This window comes from Labrus mixtus, chromosome 22 (assembly GCF_963584025.1).
Source record: "Labrus mixtus chromosome 22, fLabMix1.1, whole genome shotgun sequence".
NCBI lineage: Eukaryota > Metazoa > Chordata > Actinopteri > Labriformes > Labridae > Labrus > Labrus mixtus.
Window position 1 is genome coordinate 16,562,632 of NC_083633.1, and position 26,623 is coordinate 16,589,254.

Genomic DNA, 26,623 nt, shown 5'->3' on the forward strand with positions numbered 1-26,623 from the left:
CTCGGATTCCACACAACCAGTGACACCAGTCGAGATGGATTCCTGTATAATAATGAACACTCCCGCCAGATAAAGTGTATTTATAGTCCCCTCCTGTGGCATGGGAAGTAGCTGGGGAGCTGATGCTAGCTTTAGTTGGCACAGAGGAAATAGCTTAGTGTCTGCCTTCTCTACATTTGACAGCATCAGCTTCATGCAATGCTTGTGCAACATTTTATTCACGAGTAAATGCATGGTCTTAACGTTAGACTGAGATTTAAAAATTAACAGTAGGCACTTCAGATGTGTATACAGGGCATTTTTTTGCTTGCTTTTATCTCCTAGTTGCATTAATGTAAAAAAGGGGAATAATTATTTGCACAATATAATTTGAGTTGCAGCTTGCAGCAGCGTTGTTGCATGCTAATAATGCAAAATTCCCTCTTGGAGTCATTACTACTCACTACTACTATGAATGAGGTCAGGAGGGTGCACACATTTGTGTTTGTGTTAAGTAGTTCACAATTACATACTAACACATCTCATAGTAAACACAACCTGTGGTGCATTAGCAAAGCAGGCTGGGTAACAGCATCAGAAGATGTAGGCTATAATTAGGCTGCAATATGCAATTTGCGTGCATATTTAAGGTTATCAACAAGTACAAAACGGCAAATACTACTCGTATTTTGTGCCATATGAGAGCAAGAAACCTTCCTAACTTGCAGCTGCACAGTTTAAATATAAAAGTTGTTTCATAGCAAAGTGAATCTTCAGTTTATGGAGAGAAGAGTATGTGGATAATGTGACAGAGGAGGTTACATAATATAGATGGGGATAAACGTCCTGTAAGCAGTGTCATCCAGGACCAGTAGTAAGACAAAATGCTGGGAAATGATGTTATATAGCCTACGCACGCGATCATTTCACAGAAGACACACGCGCCCCCTTTTACGCTCACGCGGGAGGGTTTTTATTTTATTTTAGAATAACGCGCGAGCACCGTATCTCCTTAAAATAACATCCCGTAAAGATAATCCGGTATCGGGAACAGAACATCTGGAGGCGAAGCAGGGGTTCCCGCTTCCTCTCCGAAGTTTTCTAAACATGAAGGAAGAAAAAAAAATAATAATAACAAGCGTTAAGAAGACAAGTAGAGAGCGCCTTACCTCGATCCAGAGAGAGCGGTTGGACCACTGTCGCCATGTCTGCTGTTTACTGGAGACTGGAGAGGCTACGGGAGCTGCAGCATCACAGAGAGAGAGAGAGAGAGCGAGAGAGAGAGAGAGAGAGAGAGAGAGAGAGGGGAGTGATTGGGAGTGGTTGGGATGGGGATTAATCTACCTTAATCCTTATCATAATATCTCATCACCTGGCATCCTTTGCAAATGAAATATTTTATGTCCCCGTTTATGAAAGATAAGTCCTTTTATGTTGTATTTTTAATTTTTTTTTTTTTTTCTTAACCCCCCCCCCCCCCCCCAAAAAAAAAAAAGTTACCTTAATTTCTGACATTTGTTATTACATTGAGTGGTGTAGAGTAGACAACAACAGACTTGCACAAGGGACAGATTTTTATTAAGTCAGAACACATGGCTATATGTGAACATTTGAAGAAAAAGGATACTGACACTTACATTTTTAAAATACTTTATTGCAGGCTGTTTTACTTCATTACAAGTTGTCATATTTCATCACAAATTTTGTTCATCCTGGCACATTTTTATATATATTTTTTTAAACATACAAGAATACGTACAACATGAAATAAAATAAAAATCCAAAGAAAAGGTACAAAGAGAGAAAATATAATTAAATTATATAAGATTTAAAAAAAAAAATAAGAAGAAGAAGAAGAAGAAGAAGAAAAAAAATAATAATAATAAAGGCTGCTGCAGTTTGAGGTAGAGCAGGTCTTCCCCAGTCAGAACTATTATTATTATATATTATATATTATATTATATATTATTTTTACAGTCTATGGTCAGAACCAACATGAACTCCTGCTCAAGTCGGGACAAAAACTCAGAAACTCGAAAAATAATTAGGTGCCCTAATTTGACTAGTCATCAAATGGGGGGCAAATTATGTTTTGTTAATGTTAACATACTGTTTATTCATTCAAGTATTGCACATCAACTTTTTGTTTAAATATCACTTTTAACAGTAACATTTTACTGATCTTCTCCGTAGCATCAACGTTTTGTTTTTTTGTGCTGTTTTTACAACTTTCCGACTTTCTGAACTGAAATCACAATGAAACACACTGAAGACAGAAGAACGACTTCCCAACTCGGAAACTCGGACCACCCGAGCGGCACCTGAATGCAGCATAAGGCAATCAGCCAATCTGTCAATCAGAGTGGTCACACCCCAACTTTTTTGTTATAGTCAAAACTGATGAGTTTACCCCCCCCCCCCCACCACCACCACCAAATTTGTTTACAAAAACATGTAAACATTATAATTTCTGTTGGGTTAGGGGTTTAAGTGTCTTACTGTAGGAAACAGAAATATCCCAGAGTTAATTATTCCTACATGTTGCTTCAGCATTCCCAGAAGTCAGCAGTGGCCTCTGTTTGCATGCTGAATAACTGAACCATGTGTATTTCTTTTCCTGCTTGTGTAAACACTCCGCCATGCGATCCGTTCATCCATTGCACCTCAGAGATCACTTAATTGCAACCCCTTGCTATTAAAGTTTTATTGTGAAGCGCTGAGCCATGCCGCCTGCTACATCCTCTCCTGGCTCCACGTGCTGCACGGAGCCCGATAAGGACTGAATGATGGTAGTAAACCTTTGTTGAAGGGCTTAAGGATTAATCCCCATGTTTATGTGCGACCACACAACCAATGCTAAGGCACTGACTCTCTTCGTTTACTGTAGATCTGCTGCCTAATGATGCCTGCTGCTGCTCGAGCATACGTCACACATAGTGAGTCATAACGCTTGACAGAAGTAGGGCCCAAGAGAAACCGGAGCGCCAAGAAAAGTCACATCTTCACCAATGCAAATGCGAGCTGTAAACGAGAATGTACACCTGAGACTGTGACGAATATTTAGGCATCCATTTGTACATCTCTCAAAGCAAAACCAGCAGTATCATATAGACAGTTAAATCATTTGAATATGATTTACATTGCGATGAAATAAAAAAAACTTAACCAAATTCAGAAGCAATAACCTCCCTCCTAACCCCTCTTAATGTAACATTTCCTGTTTCTTGAGTAAGTACAGGAAGTAAATTCTAAAATGTAAAATCAATGTTGCTTTTACACTGCACTTAGATTCAATTTCATCATTCTGAAAGTGTTGCTTAATCTAACCATTTAGTCCATATGTGCTGCTGAGTTCATGCCACCCACAGTCCCAGCCAGATGCATGCAGATGTGAACTGGTGGTAAGTGGTGGGTAGGGAAGTGCATGGGATAGAGAGAGAGCGAGGGGCTTAGAGAGCGCATGGAAAAGAGGGCACGGAGAGATTACAGGCTCCCATCCATATGGGCTGGAATACAGTTCTGCTTCTTTTTTTTCATTTTTTTTTTAAGAGGTGGGATTACACCGCAGGGCTCTTAAAGCCCTTTAACTGCAAGGGAATTGATTTCTGAAAGGTCTCCAGTCGCACAGAAGGAGATGCAAGAGGCCGTGTAGTCAGAGCAAATATAGACCAATGGACTGAAGTGTGTTTGCCTTTTGGGTTAACGATCAAAACGTTTGAAGGAAACCAACCAAGTGCTTGTGCAAAAATAAATTCAAGAGGTTTAGTTGTCATAGGAAAAAATGTAGAAGAAATAAAAATTCTATTTCTTGAGAATTAGTCTATAGCTTAGAATTGGTTGGAAACTGCAAGGAACAGTTACCTTAACCTGTTGGAAGCCGACACAACACAATAGTTGCTTTTGTGAATTATGTGCTGGAATATTCATTTGTGGGGTTCGGTTATAAATGGAGTCACTGTTGACTGCATTTTCAAGTCTTCAATACGATCTACAATACCTCTGATTGACTCAGTGGGGTGCTGTCATTACTCTGTTGTTATTCTGCACTATGACATCATCAGTTAGCTAAATCAGCACTGGGAGGAAATGGATGAAAAAGTACTTGTTACTGGTGGAAATCTCAAAGATATATGTTTTTGTTTTTTTTTCATGATGTGAAAGGCTGCCTCTCTACAGCTTCTTGATTATTCATCACTGAGCTCCATCAGGCAGCTGCTGACAGATTATGAAATCAGATCATCCTGTAAACATGTGGGAGGAAAACTGAGAGACTTTTTTTACAAGGAAAGTTGTACAGAAAAACTAGGAGAAGCAGATCCACAAATATGTTCTCTTATTCCCAAAAGGCCGTCTGCCATGTTCACTGACTTTGATTTGATTTACCTAGGGCAACTTCAGCATCATGTCTTGATCAAGGGCACTTTAAGATTCAAAAAAGCAGAACCTGCTCTGCTGTTTTCCATCAACGATTCACTTGTCTAATGGAAATATTAGTTGACCTTGTTGCATCTAACCGCTCCTGATTTGATTTGATCTCATTTTATTCGAGAACCGAGCAAATGTGGGTTTATCGACTGTCTTGTTGCATTATTACCCAGCATAACATTGGAAGAGTTATTGGTGCCCCTCTGCTGTTTGGCATTTCATTTAATCATTGACTGACAGTAAAAAAAAAAAAAAAAAAATCCAAGACATCTATTTTTATGAAGCAACAGTCTCACTTACACATATCTTATAATAAAAGTCCTTCTTTAATATATAAAATAATGGAATCATCTGTATGGGTGAGATGTTCTTGGCTTGTGTATGTGTGCATATTTTATATTTTATATGCTGCTACTGGACTGCTCTAACAGAGTTTTGTTGTATAGCATGCAATGACAATAAAGATCTATCTATCCATCTTTCTATAATGGCTTTTATTTCCACATACATCACCAATATATTAGGATTTTGTATTTGATTCTAGTGCATTGTTTTTTTTCAGATGTATTTTTGAGCTTTTTGTGTCTTTATTGGAGAGATAGGACAGTGGAGTCGGAATTCAGGGAGAGAGAGAGACAGAGTGGGGAAGGACATGTGGGAAAGGAGCCACATGTTGGATTTGAACCTAGGCCGCCTGCATGGAGGATTTCAGCCTCTGTACATGAGGCGTGCACACTAACCACTGCACCACCAGCACCCTGAGTCTAGTGCATTGTTGAAGCAAATGTCTACGAACAACTCATTATTCTAAACTGTGAATACTTTAGCCTGAATTTGTTTCACAAGTCTTTCAGGCAAATGTTGTGTCTTAATCCAATCCCGAATGTTAAATAGCAATCATTATCATCCAACTCATTTGAATCCATACTCAGACATGCTGAAGGAGGAAAGAAAATTTCATAAAATTGAATCATCTGTAGATAAACTCTGGTAATTTGCCTCTAACTGTTTCTGAAGGGCAACCGACTCGTTTCTGCTTCAAAAGACTTGCACTCATCACATCCAATCAGAGGAGAGGGGCAAGACCGAGGGGCCTTAATGAGCCAGTTTGGACTCCGGTTCTGGGGTCTGATTGGCCTTTGCATGCAGCCATTAGTCAGTGCTCTCTTTCTGTGCACGCCCGGTGCCAGAGAGAGAGAGAGAGAGAGTGTAGGAATGATACAAATTCTGCCAATAGCATCTGCACTGTTATTAAAAAAAATAGTTTAACGGAGCGTTCGGGGGGGTGCAGGGATTTAGTGAGACCTTTTGGCCAGACAAATTACTGCATGAGAGGAGAGAGGAGACTTTCTTTCCCCTGTCAAAAAAACACACCCTAAGTAATACATGAATACAGATCTTATCTTGTATCTGTTGAGATGTGATGAAATATGGATCGATAAAAAGCAAGCACAGAAGGCGGAAAGGATAACACTGCTTTGATGGATTTGGAATAAACACAAAAAGGGTTTTCATTTGTGTTGTTGTTCTTGTTAGTAGATGAAAACAAATACATATAAAGCATGATAGTATACAAAAACAGTATTGAAGTGAACTAAAATATTATACGTTGAATAATGTTTCATCTATTTTATATATATATACATTTTAGCTTGGTGATATTTATATCTGACAGGAGCCTCTCTGTGTGGAGTTAACATGTTCTCCTCGTGCATGTGTGGGTTCTCGACCGGGTATTCCCCTCCCAAAGTCCAAATACATGCAGGTTAATTGTTGACTCCAAATTCGACCGTAGGTGTGAATGTGAGTGCGGCTGCTTGTCTGTTTCTAAATGTCAGAACAGTCCAGGGTTGTACCCTGCCTCCAGCCCAATGACAGCTGGGATCTCCAGCCCCCTGCAACCCCAAAATGGAAAAAGAGGCAAAGATGGATGGTTAGCGCACTTACCTGAGGTCAAAAATCTGAATAAATTCAACTGACTTATGAAATGAGAGAGCCAAATGAGAGCCAGAGAAGCTGATCTAAATATTCTGGTTAAATGAAAAGAGACGTTTGTTCACTTCTTCTGAACAAACAATTATTTTGAATCATTTGACAACAAACCACTCTAAAGGGTTATAATTGGGTGTCCAATTAATTTATTCCCACACATTTGGTGTGACATATGATGTACTCGGTAGTTGCGAGGGAACACAAAGGGTTTCCTGGAAAGTGCCTGAGGAGCTCTCTAATGGAAAGCACGGCTCTGTGTGTATAAATAGAAACAGATGAAGCTGAAATATCAGATGGATGAGTTACTTAACCAGGGGCACCAGTGTGCAGGGGTCACTTCAAAGGGGGGTTTGGGGGATTATGGGTATTTTCTGGTGACAAAAGAGATGTACGACATAACCCCATCTGAGAGCACATGGAGCTTTTCGCTGCTCAGTGTGGCGACTGCACAAGCTGCTGCTGTCATGATCAGACCAGAACAAGTGACTCAGCTTCAGAAGACACATTTTTGAGATTTTAATTTGGCTCCATGCAGCATACATAATGATGATTGTAAATATCCTCAAACAGGCTTTTCTAAATGCATTCCCTCAACGGTTAAAGCAAAGGCATTTGCATTCCTAGCAGGAGAGGGGGTTATTGATGCCACCCTGAGGAGCCTGAAAATTTAATGTAGCCGCCAGTAAACAAAGATTTGTGATGAAAAGAAGCTTGGAGAATCTCAGAAGGAAATGTTGATGACTTCTTCTTGTTTGAATAATAAAACACTTGCTGGAGGCAAGATTCCCAAATTATGCCCAAATGAATGATTAGCGGCTGAAAACAGATTTTTATTTAAAAGTTCTCAAATGTCAAGTGTGTCACATATTTAAAAATTAGTAGGCTAAGGTGCTTTTGGCAGTTTTATGAGTTGTTTTCCTTACAAGTTAAATTCCCAGTTAATGTCTCCAGGGAATTTGTTGCTAAAAACAGGATTTTATTCAAGCAGACCACCAAAAGTTCAAAAGTTGAGCCACAGCTTTATAAGACAAACACTGCAGGCTGGTTCACTGTGATTTGTATTCAAACAGATTACATGAATGAACACTCTATTAGTATAAAAAAAAGCCTACTTTTGGCTGGTTTGCAGTGTTTTTCTTTTGTTTTGCATTAAAGTTTTGTGGAGTTGTGCAACAGTTCAGATTGTGCCTCACAGCTCCTCCTGCGTCAAGTACATCCAGTTCATAGTTCGCATTCCTTGAGTGGATTGTAAGGATTTTCTGTTGAAGTCTCCCTTTAAGTGGCCCCACTACTGATGACGTCGGCTCAGAGTTGAGTAATATGATCTCGGGTGCCTCACCTGCAGGGAAACACCGGAAGAAGTAGCATCGTGTGAAAGTTTCTGCTTTTAAAACAACAACGGCAGCAATGCACTTCCAAATAAAACACATATTGCGCCTGAGTCACTGCGACTCCCTGCTGCGCAAAAGGACACTCGGGAGGAAACTGTGGACTTTTTCAGCTGCACAACAACAAGGCATTAGAGCAGCAGCAGGATCCCATGCATCTGCAGATTTAAAGAAGTATTACGCCTTGCGGTGTTGCAGAAACTATGCATCAGATTCCGCGTACAGTCGAGCCTTTGCGTCAGCGAGGGACAATCCCGAGACTTTCTGGAGTCAGATGGGACAGGATATTAACTGGTTTGAACCGTGGAGTAAAACTTTGCACGTTGAGGACCCAGTGTTTCCAAACTGGTAGGTATCTGTGTGACAAGCAAACACAGCAAGAAGGATTTCTGTGCGACACTTTCATGTGACAAGTGGGACTGTGAAGAGTGGAAAAACATGAGAAACATGGGAGGCGACACAACTTGCGCTTGACTGCCACCTATCTCCAAGTCATAGCCAATATTCTCAAAGTTCTGTTTACTTTGATATCCCTGAAAAGGTTTCGAACTTAAGGGAAATAAATGAACGATTATTTTCGGATTTAATGTATGACCCTAAATTGCTTACAACTTAGCCTGGTAGACTAATTAAAGTAGTACTGGACATTAAGATAAGATAAGATAATCCTTTATTTATCCCACAATGGGGTAACATTGTTACAGCAGCAAAGAACAAAGATTGCAAACAAAAAGTGAACACAGTACAATTTAAATAAAAAAAAGAAAAATTAAGAATGTACAAAAAAAATAGATAGATACTAAAAAATAGATTTAAAAAACAAAAACAATTATGGTAGTAAGATCCAGATAGTTATGAAGATTACATAATCAATAAAATGTCTTCTGACTTTTCTGGTCTCCAGTAGTCTCTTCTTTTAAAAAATATGACTTATTTGTAGATTTCTTTGACATAGGCTAGAGTTCTAATGAATCAGTTATTAATATTTTCGATGAAAGATAAGAGTCAATGTTTTTAATGGGAAAAGGAAATTAGGATAAGATGAGATGACAGCACTTTAATAATCCCTAAGGGAAATTCTTTGGTCAGGTTGCTCAGTAATAAGAAACATAATTAAGTGTATTACACGTATTAAGTGAATATGGGTTTGATTAAAAGACAAAACAGGATAATAGAGATGATAAGTGGAGTTACAGAGTTAGATAAGTATGACAGTATGGCTTTAACCTCGGAACTCGGAATTTTAGATTTCCGAGTTCCGAAGGTAAATAAACGTGAAAGTTCAGACACAGACACCAGGTGCCGTTTATGAAAGCTCCAGGTAGTGCCGACAAAATCAAATGATAACAAAATAATGGCAAAACATACGCTTATTAATTGAAAATAGTTAGAAATCATTTTCAAAGCAGAAAAAGAAAATTGTACATAATCTAAATAAAAGGAAACAATATGTATATTCTTAGTTAGTCACTTCCGGTTGCCATCTTTGTTTAATGTAGAGAGTTGAATGAAAGTTTTGCTAGCTAAAGACGAGGTGCAGAAGTTTATGATGGATTAAATTAGAAGTTTATTTCACTTCAACAATGATGCTTTTTAAAATGTTGTCTTGTATTAATCTTTCTGAGAAATGTTGCTAGCTTATCAACTAATGCTAGCTAATAAGCAAACACAGGCTAAAGGCAAAGAAGTCATGTTTAGTAAGAAAGGCACACACTGGATTTATTATAACTAAACCGTATCTTAAATTCTACTAAATGTCACTGGAAATACTGATAAATTGTCTTTATTATCTGTACATGTAGTTTATTTGGTTAGTCAGGGGGGTAACTTGTGTTTTATCTTTGGATCTAATCTATTTTGACTAATGTTTTTTAAAAGCATACATTATTAAAATGCATGGCAGCCTACATGATGGTCCTGCAAGGAGAATGTAATGAAAAGGAAAAGATTTCTGTGGGTGTTTTTTTTTTCTCAAGGTTGCAGGAGCTGCTTAAATCTCATACTGTTCAAATGAAGGTACACAGCCAGCGTGTTCCTCTCTGTCTGCCTTCCAAAACAGCAGTTTCCCAGACACCATCTGCTCAATCTGCGCGCTGCTCTTCATCCATATGCACAGCTTTGAAACTGTCGCTTTATCAACTACAGTGATTTACTGTGTGCTGCAGGCACACATTAATGCATATGTTTTTTTCTTTGAGTTCAATTCTTCAGGTAGTGTTCCATGTTCTCATTACTAGCCAAGAATAGACACTTCACAACATGTTTATCAATAAGAAATAAAAAAGGCAGAAGTATATAATCTTAAGCAGTGGTTCTCATGGTATAGCATCAGGACACACTACCAACTCTTTCTTGTAAATTGCATTTTTTTAAAATATTTTTTAACCAATTAGATTAATTTAATGGATTTAAAAACATTTAATTTAAGTTTTTGTACTTTAGATGGTACAAAACATGTGACAAAACAAAGAGAACAAAACTAACATGTTTAAAAGCTCTTCTGACAAAGTCGTTTTTTCCATGGACACACATGTAACACACTGAAAACGGCTCAGTGACCCACTTTTGGGTTCTGACCCACCACTTGAGAACCACTAAGCAACTGTATGTCTTACTTAAATAATAATTTTCCAGTACTTATGTTAAAAACTATTATTAATCTTTAAACGGTTTTGTTCTTTTGTTGATTGATTGTTGTTTGTGCTTCTCTTTCAGGTTTGTTGGAGGGAAGTTGAACATGTGCTACAATGCTGTGGATCGTCATGTAGAGAGCGGTCGTGGAGAGCAACCTGCAATCATTTATGAGAGCCCAGTGACTGGAACTAAGCAGATCATCACTTTCAGAGAACTACAGGACCAGGTGATTTTTTATCAAATGCCAAAGTCACAGATCTGAGCAGCCCTGGATCTTAACCTCGATCTTTACTCCCAGAATTTGTGGTAAAACATCGCCTGTTAGACCAGAAACCTGCAGCTGGAATTTTGTGCACTGAAAAAAGAAATAGTCAGTGTTGCCATGACGATGAATAAATGTTCCACCCTTCTGCTAAGACAATTGGCCAAGTTTTTGTCTCTGCAAGGGCAGCGTGAGCCACAATTATTATAAAGGGCAGCACAACAACTAAAACAGATAGAAAAAGAAGTAATTAACTTGATTGACATTTGGACAGATGTTTGAGTTTGAACCAGCCTCCAAAGCAAGCGCTGTTATCAGAATGTGTTCCAATTGAACGAACACTTAGCTACGTCTTAATTTGTTTATTTTCCTCAAAGGGAAAAAGTAATTAAATATGGTTTCCAAAAATAAAAAGAGCTCATTTAATTGTCTGATAATTCTCTATTTATGTAGCCAGTAATGGATTTGTAGAAACATAATAACATAAATAATCAAGAAACATTTCACATAAAGAAATGCACAATGTGCCTTTTAGCAACATTAATTAATCACGACATGTTTGTTATCGTAATCATGGACAGTTGAAGTGGATTTGTGCAGATATTCGAAAGAGTAAGTGAACCTTGATGCCAGAATGTTGTCTTTAAGTACTCTGCGTCCTCCCCCCTGTTTCTTGATCCAGGTGTCCAGGTTAGCAGGAGTCTTGGTGAAGAATGGCGTGCAGAAAGGAGATCTGGTTGTCATCTACATGCCCATGGTGCCGCAGGCAATGTTCACCATGCTCGCCTGCGCACGGATCGGTGCCCCACACAGCCTCATCTTTGGCGGCTTCGCTTCCAAAGAGCTCTCTGTTCGCATCAATCATGCCAAGGTAAGAAAAGAAAAAAACAAAAGTCTTGTTACTCACCTGGTGGTTGAAATTTATCTCTTCTTGAGGCGTGACAGCGTGACAACATGATCTTAATTAAATCAGAGTCACTCTTCAGCACCCTGGCTACCTAAGGATATGCTGATGCAATGACTTTTTGTTCTTTTCAAGTACTGAAACAAAGCTGAGCAACAATGTGAGTGCGCATTAATAATTTTGCATTCCTAATTTTCATGTTGCGTTAGTAATGTGCACCATTCATTCTGAATTATATGCAAAGCACTGCAAGCCAGAGGGGCCTGAGGCGTCTTTGTTTCGTTAAGCTTCAAATAAATCCTTCAGAGTGGAAGGCACACCTTTTCCTCCTGCAAGCCCTCACATATGATGTGATTACCATCTGCACAAACATTTGACAACAGGGCTAAAGGAAGAGTTGAGAACACAAATGTGATATTTTGACAGGAAGTGTTCCTCGAGATATGATTCCTGTTATTTAATGTGTTTATGCAGAATTAATTTCAAAGAAAGGCTTTGTTATTCATCTTCCGGGAACTGCTTCAATCAAGAGTTAATACTCTTACTGTTGAGGTTCATTTGAGGAGAGCAGATGAATTGTTAATACTCTAAGAACAAGTATTCTCTTAGAAATCATAGAAATAGATTTTTCCCTTTGTAATCTGGCAGTAAAGCAGATGAAAGGAAATGATTATTTTCTTCTTGAGCGATCCTGTAGAAGTTGCAGTACCTCACAACAACCACCAGGGGAATTTGTGCTGTACTGTAGCTTTTCAGGACAATCTTCTTTTATGTAGGACAAACTGTGTGTGTATTAACTTTTTTCAATCTCAAGAGTTACTGAAAATACTCATGAATTCTGAAAACTGCTTATGTTACCTGTATTTGGCTCAACACGTTTCTAACCTCTTAGAAAAGCAGAAAAAGATGTCAAGTCAAGCCCCGATGGTGTTTCCAGCTCAGCGATAGGATCATGGTGTTTTTCTTAAACAACCGACTTCTCACTCAGTCTCTTTGTTTCTCAGCCCAAGCTGATGGTTACTGCCTCGTTTGGCATCGAGCCAGGCAGAAAAGTGGAGTACCTCCCTCTGGTGGAGAAGGCGTTGGAGATGAGCTCTCACAGGCCCTCCAAAGTCCTCATCTACAACAGGCCTAACATGGTAAGAAGCACAATGCATCACCAAGCCAAATTATTTCTGGTGCAGTGTAATTTGGGGGCTTTGATAAACAGTGAAGTGTTTTTTTTCTTCTTCTTCTACTTCTGAAGTTTTGAAAAATAAGTGTAAAAGAGGAAAATAATAGAAATAAGAAGACAGTCTTAGGTAGCGTCCTCATTTTGGAAAACCAAAAAAACCCCTTAAACCCTGAGGATAGAAGCTCTTAGATTTGTCCTCGTGTATTTGGTACTTTGGTGTTCTCACCGCTGTAAGGAGAAGAGGCCATTATCTGGTTGTCCTTTGCTTCAGTGGTTCTTCAACTTTTTCTGCAGGGCCCCCCTTTGGTAGATGGAAAATGCATCCACATACACTAAAACATACTATCATGAAGGTCTTTTAGGAACATATCCCTCTGTCTTAAGAATTTATTTGAAACATGGTCTGCAGAAAAATACCGAATTTCAACTTTAGTGTGAGAAGTGAAAGAAAAAATACAACAGGCCACTTTTAGAGAGGAATTCACCGTGGGGCTGGCAGGGAAAAATTCAAGGGAAAGTCTGAGTGTCTTGTTTGTGTTCACTCCTGCAGCTCAGTCCGAATAGTTCAGGTGAATTGCACCTTCACATAGGTAGGATGCGGCAAAAGGAGTGGAGGCAGGGCTCTCAGCTGTAGTGTGAAACCTTACCCAGCGCAACTCTGTAAGCTACTGTATAAGAGGCCAGTTAAGAATTTGATGGCACAGATGCAGCTTAAGTGAAACCCTTCAATCAAACAGGCTTCTCTTTGTCTGTGTGGGTTGTGAGGTCTTTAACTTGTTAGGCTTCCTGCTGTGAGGAGCTCATACTTTGAGCCACAGCACACATTGCAGTCTCTCTCCATTAGCCGCCATAAAGGGTGAAGCTGAGGGCGAGATATGACATAAAGTTGACCACTGTAAGCCTTTGTTGCGTCCCCCCAGAGGGGCCACCCCCCCATCCGGTTTTGGAATCACTGTCTTACTTTTTTTTATGCAGCAGCATGGATTAAAAGTCTTTATAATGTAAATGTATGTAAATGTGAACCTGCTGCTTATTTGACAGTATGTTAATGTATCTGAAATATGCCAGCCATGTGTAAACCTGTGAAGTTAGAGTACAGCTGCTGTTGACTCTCCCAAAGGCTCAGGTTGAGAGAATTGGACCAATAAGATCATTTAATTTGTTTCAACTCGATCAGCTACAACGCTCTGTTGGCGAAATCTGGCAAAATGTGCAAGGAGAAGTAAGCTGGAAAGCACAAATCCCAACAGCAGATGAAAGAATACAATAATGCACGTGTAGTTTTAAAATAGGTGACGGATTGAAAAGCATCGTGCTCCAGTGTGTAAGCTGGCTTAGCTGTGTGGACGGCACAAAAACATGCATGACGTGCCGACAGAAAGCTTCACCTTAACAGAGACATGAAAGAAAAGCACAGAGTGTGAAGCCAGGGAAAGAGAAATGACTCTCGGTTCAGCTTCTTCTGAAGTCATTTTCTGGGAGTCTGTATCTCAGTTTGAGATTGTTCAGTTACACCATGTGCCTCTATCTGACTCAGGCGTCTTCTTAAATTAACATAAAGCAATCTATTTCATCTGGTTTGGGTGCTCTAGTGTTATCTGCCCGAATCACAGACTGAAGAGATCGCCAATTTAGCGAGATACTCGGTGGGCTATCAGGGAAATAGTTTTCACAGGAAATTTCGCTGCAAACCCGTCCCACTTAAAATCATGTGAAGCACCACTTTGAAGCTGGTGGCGGCTGCCTGATCAATTTGCTGCATTGAGTAAGCAAAAGGGGGCTGTGACTCTGTGAACATGGGCTTCTCACATGAAAGGCTCGTTCAATCAGCCGCAGTTTTCTCCGGCTTGGTTCTGAATAAAAAAAAAAAGCTGGAGTTTACATCAGCTGTCTGTCCTCTGCCTGGAGAAGAATCTGTGCGACAGTGAATGATGTCTCCGTCTTGTTGAGTACCAAAGAAAGAAGTAACCCCCGACTTTTTCTTCAGCCTGAGTTGAATTATACCTCAATGGTAAATACAGTATCAAAGAGATTCAGAGAAGTTACGAAAGAGGGAGATGTGAGGGCTGTTGATCTCAGACCAGAGAACAAGAAACTGGAAAGACAGAGGAACTATTTCTCCTTAAGCAGCATTATATAACTAAGTCAAATAAGCTTTTTTTTTTTTTACCCCTTCCATATTGACATTTGGATTCAGACACACAATGCATACATCTATATACTGTCAGTGACATAGTTGCAAACAAAAACTTTTCAAAGACTGCAAATATGCGATACCAAAGTCTTTCGCATGAATTATCCAATTACTATGCTACGCCAATGAAAGGCGTCTGATCCAACCTTGACAACAGGGTCCTAAGACGCTGACTGGACTCTTCTCCTCTGTCGCCCCCCGGTGGTGGAATGAACTTCCAAACTCCATTCCATCTGCAGAGTCCCTCTGCACCTTTAAGGAAAAGCTAAAGACCCAGCTCTTTCATGAATACCTACTAACTTAATGATGATGGTCTCCATATCATTGATGATGATGATGGTTTTTGTTTGATAACGACGACTTATAAGATGGTTTCTATACTGATTAGAGCTCTCAAGAACTGCCCTCAATGTTGTGCTTTGCCTCTGGTCACTTCCTGTCAGCACCTGTGTGTCCAATCAGACTCAAAGCTGATCGTTTGCTCTTACTGACATTGTTCCCTTTTTTTCTAGATCCTTGCTTGTGTTGTACTTACTCTCTGATGTACGTCACTTTGGATAAAAGCGTCTGCTAAGTGAATTGTAGAATTAATCCAAGGCTGAGGCTTTCAGAATAACAACACCTACTTTTTTTTTTAAAGTAGACTTTTGAGATTGTGTTTACTCTCCCCCGTCAACCCCCTATTAGGAAATGTTTTTGCTGGTAAAGCAGTACATTAAATAAGCACAGAAGAAAGAGGCCAGAGCACCACCAGCGTCTTCTGTTTATCTTTAGAAGTTACAGTTACGGCTCAAGCTGCAGCAGATGTGTCTGATGTTGGACTTTTTCTTCTACTAGGAATTGAAACAATCAAACAATTCCCTTTTTATAGCTGTTTTATTGCGCTAAGAATACGATTGTTTCTTTGTCTTTTAGGAGAGAGTATCGTTGAGTCCAGATTTGAGCCTGGACTGGGATGAAGAAATGGCCACAGCTCAGCCTCACGACTGTGTCCCCGTTCCCTCCAACCACCCTCTCTACGTCCTCTACACATCTGGCACAACAGGAACACCAAAGGTACCGACACGACAGGATTGCGATCGTCAATGCCCCGACTCAAAGATATGTACGTCATGTAAACACACACTAAGGGGAGTTATAGGATTTACCGTCAGCCCTGTTTGTCTAAGCGCCTTCAGTCACAGCTCCCGTGTGACCCGTCTCTGTGCAAAACAAACCGGGCCAAAGTCTGAACATCATCGCTGTGACATAAATAAGACTGAGCACTTCAACAGCTGGAGCGGTGGCTCATGCAGGAAGAGTTGCCTGTAGGCAGCCATCAAATGTTGGAAAAAAAAATAATAAATCCAGTATTTTCAAAAAGCATCATTTTGTCTTTGGCCAACGAAGTATAAAAAACATCAACCTTCTGGCTGCTTGCTGAGCTTAATAGAGCGGTTATTGCCTACTTTTCTCTTTGTGAGTTACCGTGTCATTTGAAGTTATTGATGTGCTGAGACCTTAACTCTGTGATTGCAGACAAGAGGACTCAAGGACACTTTGCTTTAACATTTCTTTACAACAGCGCTGAAGAAAAGAAGCAGGAACTTGACACCACTTTTCAGAAGCAATCATATGTAAACATTTCAAACTCCCTCTCCTCCCCCCCCCCCCCGCTCCAGAGTGACTGTGTTTGAGACCGATATTAAACCCCCTGGCCGTACCTGTCACCTGTCTTGATGTTTTCTCTCCTTATCTCGTCCCCCAGGGCGTCGTGCGAGACACTGCGGGCTACGCTGTGATGCTGAAATGGACCATGTCAAATATTTATGGACTCAGTCCTGGAGATGTAAGGCAATAAAGCGGCGTCTTCTTCTCAGTCAGAGCCGCGCTTTAGAACAAAGAGCATACAGAGAGCGCAGAGAGACAGATTGTTCTGTACTCGAAAAAGACGATCTGAGCACCATATAATATTCATGGTAACTGAGCAGTCGTAGGGTTTTTTTTTGAAGTAGTATGTTTTTCTTTTCTTTATTCACATTCATCTTTTTTTTTTTTTTTTTTACAACATAAGCTTCTGGATTAACATTTAGAGTGCCTTCAGTTGAATGTAAAGACAGTGTTGATAAGAGTTTTCTCAACCTTCAGTGCACTGTGTTTGCCTTCAGTGAGTGTCTTTTTGAACCTGTTGCAGGTGTGGTGGGCTGCGTCAGACCTCGGCTGGGTCGTCGGCCATTCCTACATCTGCTACGGTCCTCTGCTCCACGGCAACAGCACCATCCTCTATGAGGTACGTCAACTAGGTAGACATCTTTAAACCCTGAATCACTTTTGCATCATGTTGTTGATGCAATCAATCAATAATTATATCTCGAGGCGCTTTATAAAAGAGCAGCTAAAAGACCCTACTCAGAGTTAAGAAAATTAGGATAAGGGGAGATGGGATAAGATGCAGGAAGGATTTCTCCTGTCGAGGTCCAGAGCAGGCCGTCCATGAATGAGGACGGCGGTGGTTGTGGGGACGACACAGTCCAATGCTGGTGGCTTGGCGTCAGGGACGTCGGGTGGTAGTAGTGCCCCATTAACTCCTTGTTAATTGTTTAGCACCAATACACCAAGACAGATTCCTTGTATGTGTATGTATACGTATGTATATGTATATGTACTTGGCAATGAAATCCGATTCTGATTCTGATTCTGATCACCTCGCTGAAGGCTGAGGTGAGCTCCGTCTACTTTGAGCGCCTGGCTTCTGCTGCCGGGACAAGGCCTCCTTAAATCCTATCAGAAAAAACATAAACCACCAGACTTAACGCTGACATTCATCTCAACATTCATTTCTGCGTTTTTTGCGTCATCAACTTGAATGCTAATCGTAACGCTAAAATGTGGTCAAAACATGAAACATGAAGGTGTCAGGAGGCGGCAGTGATCTGGCATTGAGGGGATTGTTTGCGTTATCATGTTTAAATAATACGATGAGAAAAAAAAATCTCTGCACACCTGAATGTGTGACAGGTTTAATCATAATCACAGTCACTTTATCTTGTCATTCTCTAAATACTGTCTCAATTCTCAATTCCCCCCTGCTAACTTCATTCATTCATTCATTCATTCATTCATTCATTTTGTACTTGTATATACCACTTGTTTTTTTTTTTTGGTTTTTTTTATATTTTATTCTTATTTTTATTTTTATTTTTATTTTATTTTTATTTATTCTGCTTAATGTGTATTTTGTATTTTCGAGCTTCTTGTCTGTGCTGCTGTAACACCCGAATTTCCCCTCTGGGGATCAATAAAGTATTATCCTATCCTATCCTATCCTATCCTATCCTAGGTTCGTCGGAGGGGGGTAAAACTGAAATACGATGAGAGACTCCCACACACTGTCTCTCTTTATGCTGCCAAATGTAATGATCACACAAAGTTTTTTTTTTTATTATTATACCTGATGGGTGATATTCAAACAGGTATCAATATTGTTTGATTTTTATTGGAATCATGTCGAAGTTTAAACATCTGGTATTGTGACAACCCTATTGGCTAGTGGAGCGTCAACAGAGAATCACTGCTCATCTTACCTCGTGTGTGTTACAGTATTTTCCTCCCGTGAAGTGCCGCACATTACATTAGCCCGCTGATTTCTGATGAAATAAATTATTCTGCCTTCCTTTTGGCTCCACACACACACACACACACATTGCATGTCTCAGGCGACTCTAGTTCAAGCAGCCCGTCTGTCTTCAGGCACGATGCTGCCAACCTTTCTTGTGTCTCTCTTTTGGTCAATTCGAAAGCACAAATATTTACTCGGAGCAAAACTGACAGCCAGGACTCACCGCTGATGTTAACCATTATTCATTCATCTGCAGTTGTCTGCTCACTGTTGGGACGGTCTCGTTGAATCCCAGAAACACGATTTGGAATCGCTGTTGGACGCAAACGCCTGCAGGCATTCTTCCGTCTAGATCTGTTTTCTTCTAGACAAACACTCCTCCTTATAGTGCAACTGTGTTTACTAATCCGAGGATTTCTCGGCCCCCCCATCCGTCTTGGAGGCAGCCTTCCAGTGTGCCTCCAAACAGCTGCTCCATGAATATTAATGCCTTCTAGTGAACAGTAAATATGTACTGTGGAACAATGTTGAATTATTGCTGTGAAGCTATTTGCTTGGTTGACAGTCACTCTTATGATTTATATGTTTTCACCCGTGCTACACGCTTTTTTTTTTTTTTTTTTTTTTTACTAACCAGCTGTTGCTCGTTTTCAGGGTAAGCCTGTTGGGACCCCGGACGCTGGGGCCTTCTTCCGTGTCATGTCTGAGAACGGAGCCTCCTCCATGTTTACAGCACCCACTGCCATCCGAGCCATCCGCCAGCAGGACCCCCATGCTGCCATCGGGAAAAAATACCCCCTCTCCAGGTACACTATGTTGCACAACAAATAGTTGAAAACAGGTCTAGGAAACTGTTTTTGACACGTCTTTTACACAAGAGGCAAGCATGAATACCTCTATGTTGTATTACGTTGAGCAGTCCTTAAATGACCCCTTCACTGACAGATAAGTTAATGGAAACAATTTTGGTAATGGACGTCTGGTGATGAATCTTTAAAATCAAAAAACATAAAACATTTATCAGCTACAGCATTCACTCATTAAGATGGTCAGCTTTTAGGTGATTGCAGTCTGCAACACAACTTCAGAAATATGAGCTATGCAAACTCGGTGGCCCCTTCTTCAACGTTTCCCTTAATTGTGTACATTCTTCATGATTTGTTGCCCTCAAAATAATACTGAACTTTATCCCTAATTCAGATTGAAAATGTCGAATGATAAAGAAGAAGTTCAGTAACAAAGATGGATGACAAGAAGATTATGTTTCAGCTTAACTTTGTGCAAGTTTTCTTGAAAGATGGCGTAATCTTTTTTTAATGCATCAAATCTGGCATTTTGTGAGTCATATCACTAAGATGATTTTTTTTTTTTAATCTGCAGGCCATTAGGCTGATGCATGCTTCTGCTCTGACAGATGACTATTCTACAATTCTCTGGCAGGTGTCACTTGCATTTTGTCCATGTTTTTTTTTTTTTTTATAGTTTATGGTTCAAGCCCTTCAATGCAGTTTGTTTGTTTGTTTGCCTTTAAATCCTGAGGAGTGATTTGTTAAAGCACATCATAACTGAAAGCTTCCTGTCCAGCCTGTCCAGCCTCACTTTAGTCTCAGACCATCTGTTGATGCTCAGCCCTCCGTCACCTCCACTGCTCTCTGTCTGCACCCTCCGCTCGACCTGCATGGCTGTTAATCAGGATTTATAACAAACACCAGCAGGTCACTGTTAGCCCACCTGTATGAAATCATACCACATGACCTTGTTGTCCTGCTGCAGTCTCACCTTCCAGGTAAAGGTCGTCCCTATAGCTCAGAGTTAAGAAAAACCAAAACATTTCTTATGGTCTCCCTTTGGCCCGGAGAGTCAAATACCTGCTGAGATTATCACGGTTATTAATTATTTGGTGCAGAGCAGCGAGACCTCAGAGGTTGTGATGTCAATTCACTGCTTTCATTCTCTTCTGCAGTCTGAAAATGTCTCTAAGCACACAATCATAAAGCAATTCTCGGCGAGGATGATCTTTGGCCCCTGTGAATCATTCAGACACTCTGGCGCCGTGTGCGGAATCTGCCCGATCTTTGGTGGTTAGCGGCGCTGAATGCATAGCGCCCTTTTTAAAATGCTGCTGTGTGTGTTTGGTTCAATATGTTGGAGTGGAATAAAGGCAGCAATTTCTCCTCTTAAGTCTTGACCCCCGACACAATCAGTCATTTAAGTGACATGCTGCTTTCTGTGCGAGCGTTCTTGTTCTTAATGCGTCTTTTCCCCTTGGAAGGAGGAGGAGGAGGCAGGTTGGTGAACGATTGCTGCATTTCAACATGACACAGTGGAAGCAATACAAAGGAAGCAATGAAGCGTGGATTCATTTTAGCAGAGGGTGGTTTTAATGTCTGGTCGTACCCCCTCACTTGTTTTTATTTACAGCTAGCGAAATAGCTTTGACTTGAATAGAACCAGGAATCTTTCACTTTCAACGTCTAATGTTCACATGTGGATTCATTTACAAGCTGCAAGATAAGTCAGTTGCAAGGTCGAGTCAAAGGCGGCATAACCAGGTTTTGAAAACCTTTAGTGGCAGGAATTGAAAGTGGATGAAGACAAGTCCCGGTGCGGACCTAAAATATGGAAGTTCGTCCGGTTGCTGGAGAGGTGCCAGGCCACTTCCCTAGTACTTCCTATGTGCCTTTAGCAAGGCATCGAACCCCTAACAGCTCCAGATAAGATGTACGTTTGCCCACAGGGGGCGCAAAAATCATTGCAAACCAAAAGTTCCTCACAGCAGCTTTTAGGTAGTTTTTTTTGGTTTATTTGAACTCTTGATTACATTTGAGTCACCAGGCTTCTGTAAAAAAAAAAAAAATACATTATAGAGTATCTACACCATGCATTTAGCCAGTTCTTCAAACTCATGGATGGTTATGTCAATACAAACATCGTTGGTTTTAATTAAAAGTGTGTTGATGGTAGTAGTAAAAACCTTTCAGAAAACTCCGTTAGCTTTATTATCGAACATAATTTCATGCTACAGAGGCCTCAAATGCACCATCTGCAGTTTATTGACACTGTGAGACTTTAACTGGCTGGGCTGTAATAGCCATGGACCTTTATCAATGTGCTCTGGCCATATTACTTGTCAGGCTGGATATGAAAACTACTGCATTGAGAGTCTGGCGGCGGGCCTGTCAGACGCTGTGATGGCCGCAGCGCTCTGCATAAATGTAGCATGACAAAGAGGGCAGACGCTCTGTCAGGAGTGTTTTTGAAAGGATGGAGGACTAAGTCAATGCTGAGATACCCCCCCCCCCCCATAAACAAGTGACAGAGTGCATGACTCCAGTTGAAAGTGCCTTTTTTTTGGTGCACAGTAAAAGCTGGAACCGTTCAAGGTGCTGATGTTTGCAGCTTTTTTGTTTTCCTCATAATCAACTCCAGAGTAAATATCAGGGCAGTCTGCCTGTCCAATGTAGTGCGTGCATTTCCTTTAAAAAAAATATTGCATTGCCTTTAAAATGAGAGGAGAGGTGTATGAATAAACGTCTATGAATGTGTCGGGGTGTGTGCATGTCGTTGTGTTAAAAAGAAATAGTTGGAGGGAATGGTGTGAGGTTGAGAAAGGTAAAACACATTTTATGCAGAAGATTTTCTTTCAACATCATTGCAAAGATTAAATACATATCGATACATTTCATCTCCTACTATTTTAAAACTTTATCCTAAATGTCCTTCTGTTACTATTACAGCTCTTATTCCCTTTTGTTGTTTGTTTCTTTATTCATCTGAAGTTACTCTCTTATGGCTCTTATTCATTTTCATTCAAGTTCCAATTAAGTCATTTTTTTTATCTCACTGACTTTATCTACATGATTATTATTACTATTATCATGATCATTTATTTACGTGTCTCTATTGCTCTCACTTCTTCTCTTATTGCTTTTTCCTTTTAATTGCTGTTTTCTGTTTTTTATTGGCTTGTAGCTCTTGTAGTTCCTCTCTCTGGTCCTCTTGGTCTCAGCTCATGTTGTTGGCTTCTTGTGCTGCCTGGCTTCTTATGATGGGTCTTATTTAGGGTCTTGTGTTTTTCAGTTAAATATGTTTGTTGGGTATCTTGCTGTTTCTGGTCTTGTTGCTGTTGTGTTGTTTTTTGTTGTTCTGGTTATTTTGCATTTTCTATATTCTTGCTGTTTGTGTTCTACTGTGTTTGCTCCTCTCTGTTTGGTTTCTTTTGCTATGTTCTTGGTCTCTTATTTTTATGCTTCTGCTGTATGTTAAAGCTCTTTATAAACCCGTGTTTTTAGAAGGTGCTAGATAAATGATGTTATTATTATTTATTCATGCTGGACCATGTGTCAATGGGAGATGTTTTCAACTCAAGCAAGAAATTACATGCAACCTATGAGCTTTGACTTTTCCCTGAAGTCTCGAGTTTCCTTTAGAGATCTTCCATCCAAACTCCAGTAAAAGAAACCAAACAGCATTTTAACATTTGTTCGCATCTCTGGTCTCGCAGGCAGACCAAACAGATTCTGAATGTTCTACTTTTAACAAATCTGCATCATGACGTATTTAAAAAAAAAAAAATGTTTACTGCAGTTATATGAAAGCAAATATCTGTTTATTTTGTGTTCACACTGCTGTAGTGAACCAGCAACATTTGCGAGAACTGCTAGTCACCAGTAACAGATGGACAGGTGCTCCGCTGCAGAAACAGAACACCAGTAAAAACCCTGGTGGCAAGCTGAGCGTGACCTAGCTAACAGGTCATCAAAGATGGCACTGGTAGAAGTGGAGTAAACGGTAAAATGAATCCAAACTCTGAACCGGTGTAATTAACTGAGCCGTGTGCACCTTCAGTTGATTCTCTGAGCCCGCACATGACCGGGTTTTTGGTTTTCAGACGTATCTGGAAAGGCAACTGTCTGGACAGTTGAAGAATGAGCCTTTGTTTGGGTCTTAAAACAGATTCACACAAACAGAAGGTCATTCGGCGCATTAAGTCGTCTGAGCTTCACAGAGCAGTTTCTTGGAATAAATGGTCAGTCTGTATGGAATATATCACTGCCACCATCATCTCCAGCTTTATTTTCCTTGGCTTCTCACTTTAACTTTGCACACCGACCTCCCAGAATACGCTTTACACAGACTAGCAATTTGTTGAGAGTGAAACAAATGTAACAAAAGGCCATCACATGGATAACCTGTAAGATATATGATGTTTCCTGATTTATTGGCATCCTCCAAGGTCTCACTGTAGAGATTAGTGTGGCCCTTATCTGTACAAACCGTAAAGTAAAGCTGTTACTGGCTAACATCTGACGGATTCTTTGCCGACTTTTCTCTCAGAGCTTTTCAAAGCATTGCGTCAGTAAAGTTCAGAGGACATGTTCTCTGATTGTGCCTCACGTTTAAAAAAACGATTCCAGAGGTCTATGTTTGTCCTCATTGTTCATACACCTGTGAAGAAGTTTATCACGGAACAGATGAGAGTGAATGTTATTTATATAGCCCCTTTTCAGGGTCAAAGGTCACAAAGTGCTTTACAGCAACAAAATCAAACATAAACGTATAATAAAAAGAGGAACAGATGAGTAGTTCATGGACCAACGGGATCTTTTTTTTCCTCAGAATAAAACTTGTTTACACTCTTTTTCTTAATCCCTCCCTCCTCAGTCCTTGAGTTTGGGCTGCAGCCAAACCCCCCCCCCCCCCCTCCACCCGTCTCTTTGTGGTCACAGCGTCTACGTGAATCCTCCCGTCTTGAACTTTCATTGAACTTTTTAGAAAACTCAGCAAACCGCAGTGAATGTGAACTGTCTTTGGGCGACTAGCAGCACTGTAGCGGAAGTGTTGAGTGGTTAAACGGGAACATAAGGTCAGTGCCTGAGTAGCCAGTAAATCAGTCATTCATTCTGCATGTTATTTAGCGCCGTTCCTGCAGGGCACAATCAATCTGACAGCTGAATGATGGTACATTGTTAATCCCGAAGGCTTCATTATGGCGCCTGATGTACTTCTTTCATATTTGATACAGCCAAGCATACAGCATTTATCCAAAGCTTTTTATCCTTAAATCCTCCATAATGAGTTCAATAACCTTGATCTACACAAATTCAAGGGTGGAGATGTATTGCAATCAAAGTAGTGCTGATAGCTTCCTTTTTCAAAAGGCTCAGTGAATGTAAAAAAACAAAAAGATTTTATCAGATTCAAAGCTTGTCTGCAGGAACGTGATGCTAAAACATTTCCCGGCATGTCAAAGGAGTAATTTCTTTAAATTGAGCCGACTGAAGGATGGGAAAGTCATGGCCGTACCTGAGTGGAATTTTTCAATTTGGCCGTCAATACAAGGCTTCAAGTATTTCTTCTATTTAGGTTCAGTGCCACATTATTCTGCTTTTATGTAAATCTACATGTTTTCGCTATTAGATATTGCGTTTGTGTCTTTTTCAGAGCTGTACGATGCTCATGATCCATCAGAGGCATCATGCCCATTCAAACAAGTTTTTGAATTATCCGACATGACTTTTTTAGTATTGATGGATAATATTTCAAGTATGTGAGCGATCTGATTTAAAAAAAAAAGCTATGAAAAACTAAGCAATTCGGATGTGAGGAATTTTGCATGATTCAACTGAGGTTGACTTTCAGTCTGATGGAGAAATAATACCCATTTCGCCTTTGATTATAAATGTTTCAAAATGCAGAAAATAGCATAATTCTTTCAGGTCCCCTTGACCCAACTTTTCTTCTATGATGGCTTGCATGACGCCCCCGTGTACCAGAATGATACGGGACCAGGATAACGATAATATCATGATACAACGATTCTGCCATCATTCATTTATTGTAAGACGTTAATGATGCACCATAATATCTGATTAACTGAAGAATACAAAATGTTCCTGCAAAGGTCATACGCTGGATTAAAAACACGTATTCAACAATTTGGAGTCCGTTCCTCCTCACATCATGCTTAATCTCTTAACGTCATGTTACCTAGCTGCCCCACATTATCCTACTGTCATGTCAGGGAGTGCCACCCTTAGGAGTCATGAGGAGATGAAACGATGAAATCTGTGTGTGTCATAGCTTTTTGAAAATTGAAATATCAATATTTGGATCCGGGAAAAATAGCGTTAAGCTGCCGCTCCTGAATTTCTTTGTGTGAAATTGTTGCGCTTAATATGAAAAAACAAGTCCATTCTGGATCCAGACTGATGATTTGAATAGTCTACTTTAGGTTAGCTTGGACACTCCTTATAGTGAAAAACAACGGCAGACTGTATTAAATTATTCTCTACTTACTTAGATGATTTGATTTTGTTTGGCGGTCTAGCCCATGTTAAGCAATCACTATGTTGCAGAAAACCAGACAAACCTACACTGGATTATATTTCCTAACCCAAAGAACAATCGAGTTAGAGAGCAGTGCTTGAAAAAGAGAATGAAATATTACCCAGAGAGGAAAGAAGCAGGAGAAAGAAAAGATGCGATTCAGTGGAGAGAGAGAGAGAGAGAGAGTGACATGATAAAAATTCTTCTCCCTGTTACAGAAGACAGAATGAGACTTCAAGTTTGATTGGAGTTGGAAGGTCATTTCGCCACGGTGGAGAGTCGAGGCTCACGAGTGATGACCAGCAGTCATTTGTGGGGAACATGTAGCGATAGGACTATCAGCTGTGGCTGCTCTGTGGCCTGGACTCACAGACCTCTTCACAGCCTCTGCAGTCAGAAACCAGCAGTGTTGTGAATTAGAAATGAGCAGCCATGGGGGTAGCCATCAGAGGGAGTTTGGGAGAAAATGATGTGGGAGAAATCAGGGAGGTGCTGAAGATGGTTTTGGGTCACTTGTAGGGCATGGAAACCAGCGAGGAGACTTAAAGAAGGCTTAAACAGGGAGGGTCTTGTAAAGGAGGGGCTAACTTTGACCAATTCAGATGTCAAAGACAAATTTGCCTAAAGGGACAATAAAGTGTCTCATCTCGTATTGTATGGTCCTGCATCGTATCGTATCATCATTTGTCCAAACAGAATTAGGGTTCACTCCAAAGTAGTCTATTTGGAGAGTAAAAGAGGGTT

At 40.2% G+C, this 26,623-nt stretch overlaps 2 protein-coding genes across 3 annotated transcripts in view; one reads left to right on the forward strand and one right to left on the reverse strand.

The window, feature by feature from the left end:
• The window catches only part of lin7a (lin-7 homolog A (C. elegans)), a 32,935-nt gene extending 31,688 nt beyond the window's left edge, over positions 1-1,247 (reverse strand). For both annotated transcript variants that reach the window (XM_061029522.1, XM_061029523.1), the window contains exon 1: positions 1,149-1,247. In XM_061029522.1, the coding sequence (XP_060885505.1) occupies positions 1,149-1,185 (37 nt within the window). In that variant the 5' untranslated portion in view covers positions 1,186-1,247. The remainder of the gene's footprint in view (positions 1-1,148) is intronic.
• A 6,415-nt stretch (positions 1,248-7,662) lies between these two features.
• The window catches only part of acss3 (acyl-CoA synthetase short chain family member 3), a 42,642-nt gene continuing 23,681 nt past the window's right edge, over positions 7,663-26,623 (forward strand). The window contains exons 1-8 of the mRNA XM_061030286.1: positions 7,663-8,132; positions 10,500-10,644; positions 11,363-11,551; positions 12,589-12,723; positions 15,868-16,008; positions 16,700-16,780; positions 17,126-17,221; positions 19,205-19,356. Coding sequence (XP_060886269.1) covers positions 7,804-8,132; positions 10,500-10,644; positions 11,363-11,551; positions 12,589-12,723; positions 15,868-16,008; positions 16,700-16,780; positions 17,126-17,221; positions 19,205-19,356 — 1,268 coding nt within the window. The 5' untranslated portion in view covers positions 7,663-7,803. The remainder of the gene's footprint in view (positions 8,133-10,499; positions 10,645-11,362; positions 11,552-12,588; positions 12,724-15,867; positions 16,009-16,699; positions 16,781-17,125; positions 17,222-19,204; positions 19,357-26,623) is intronic.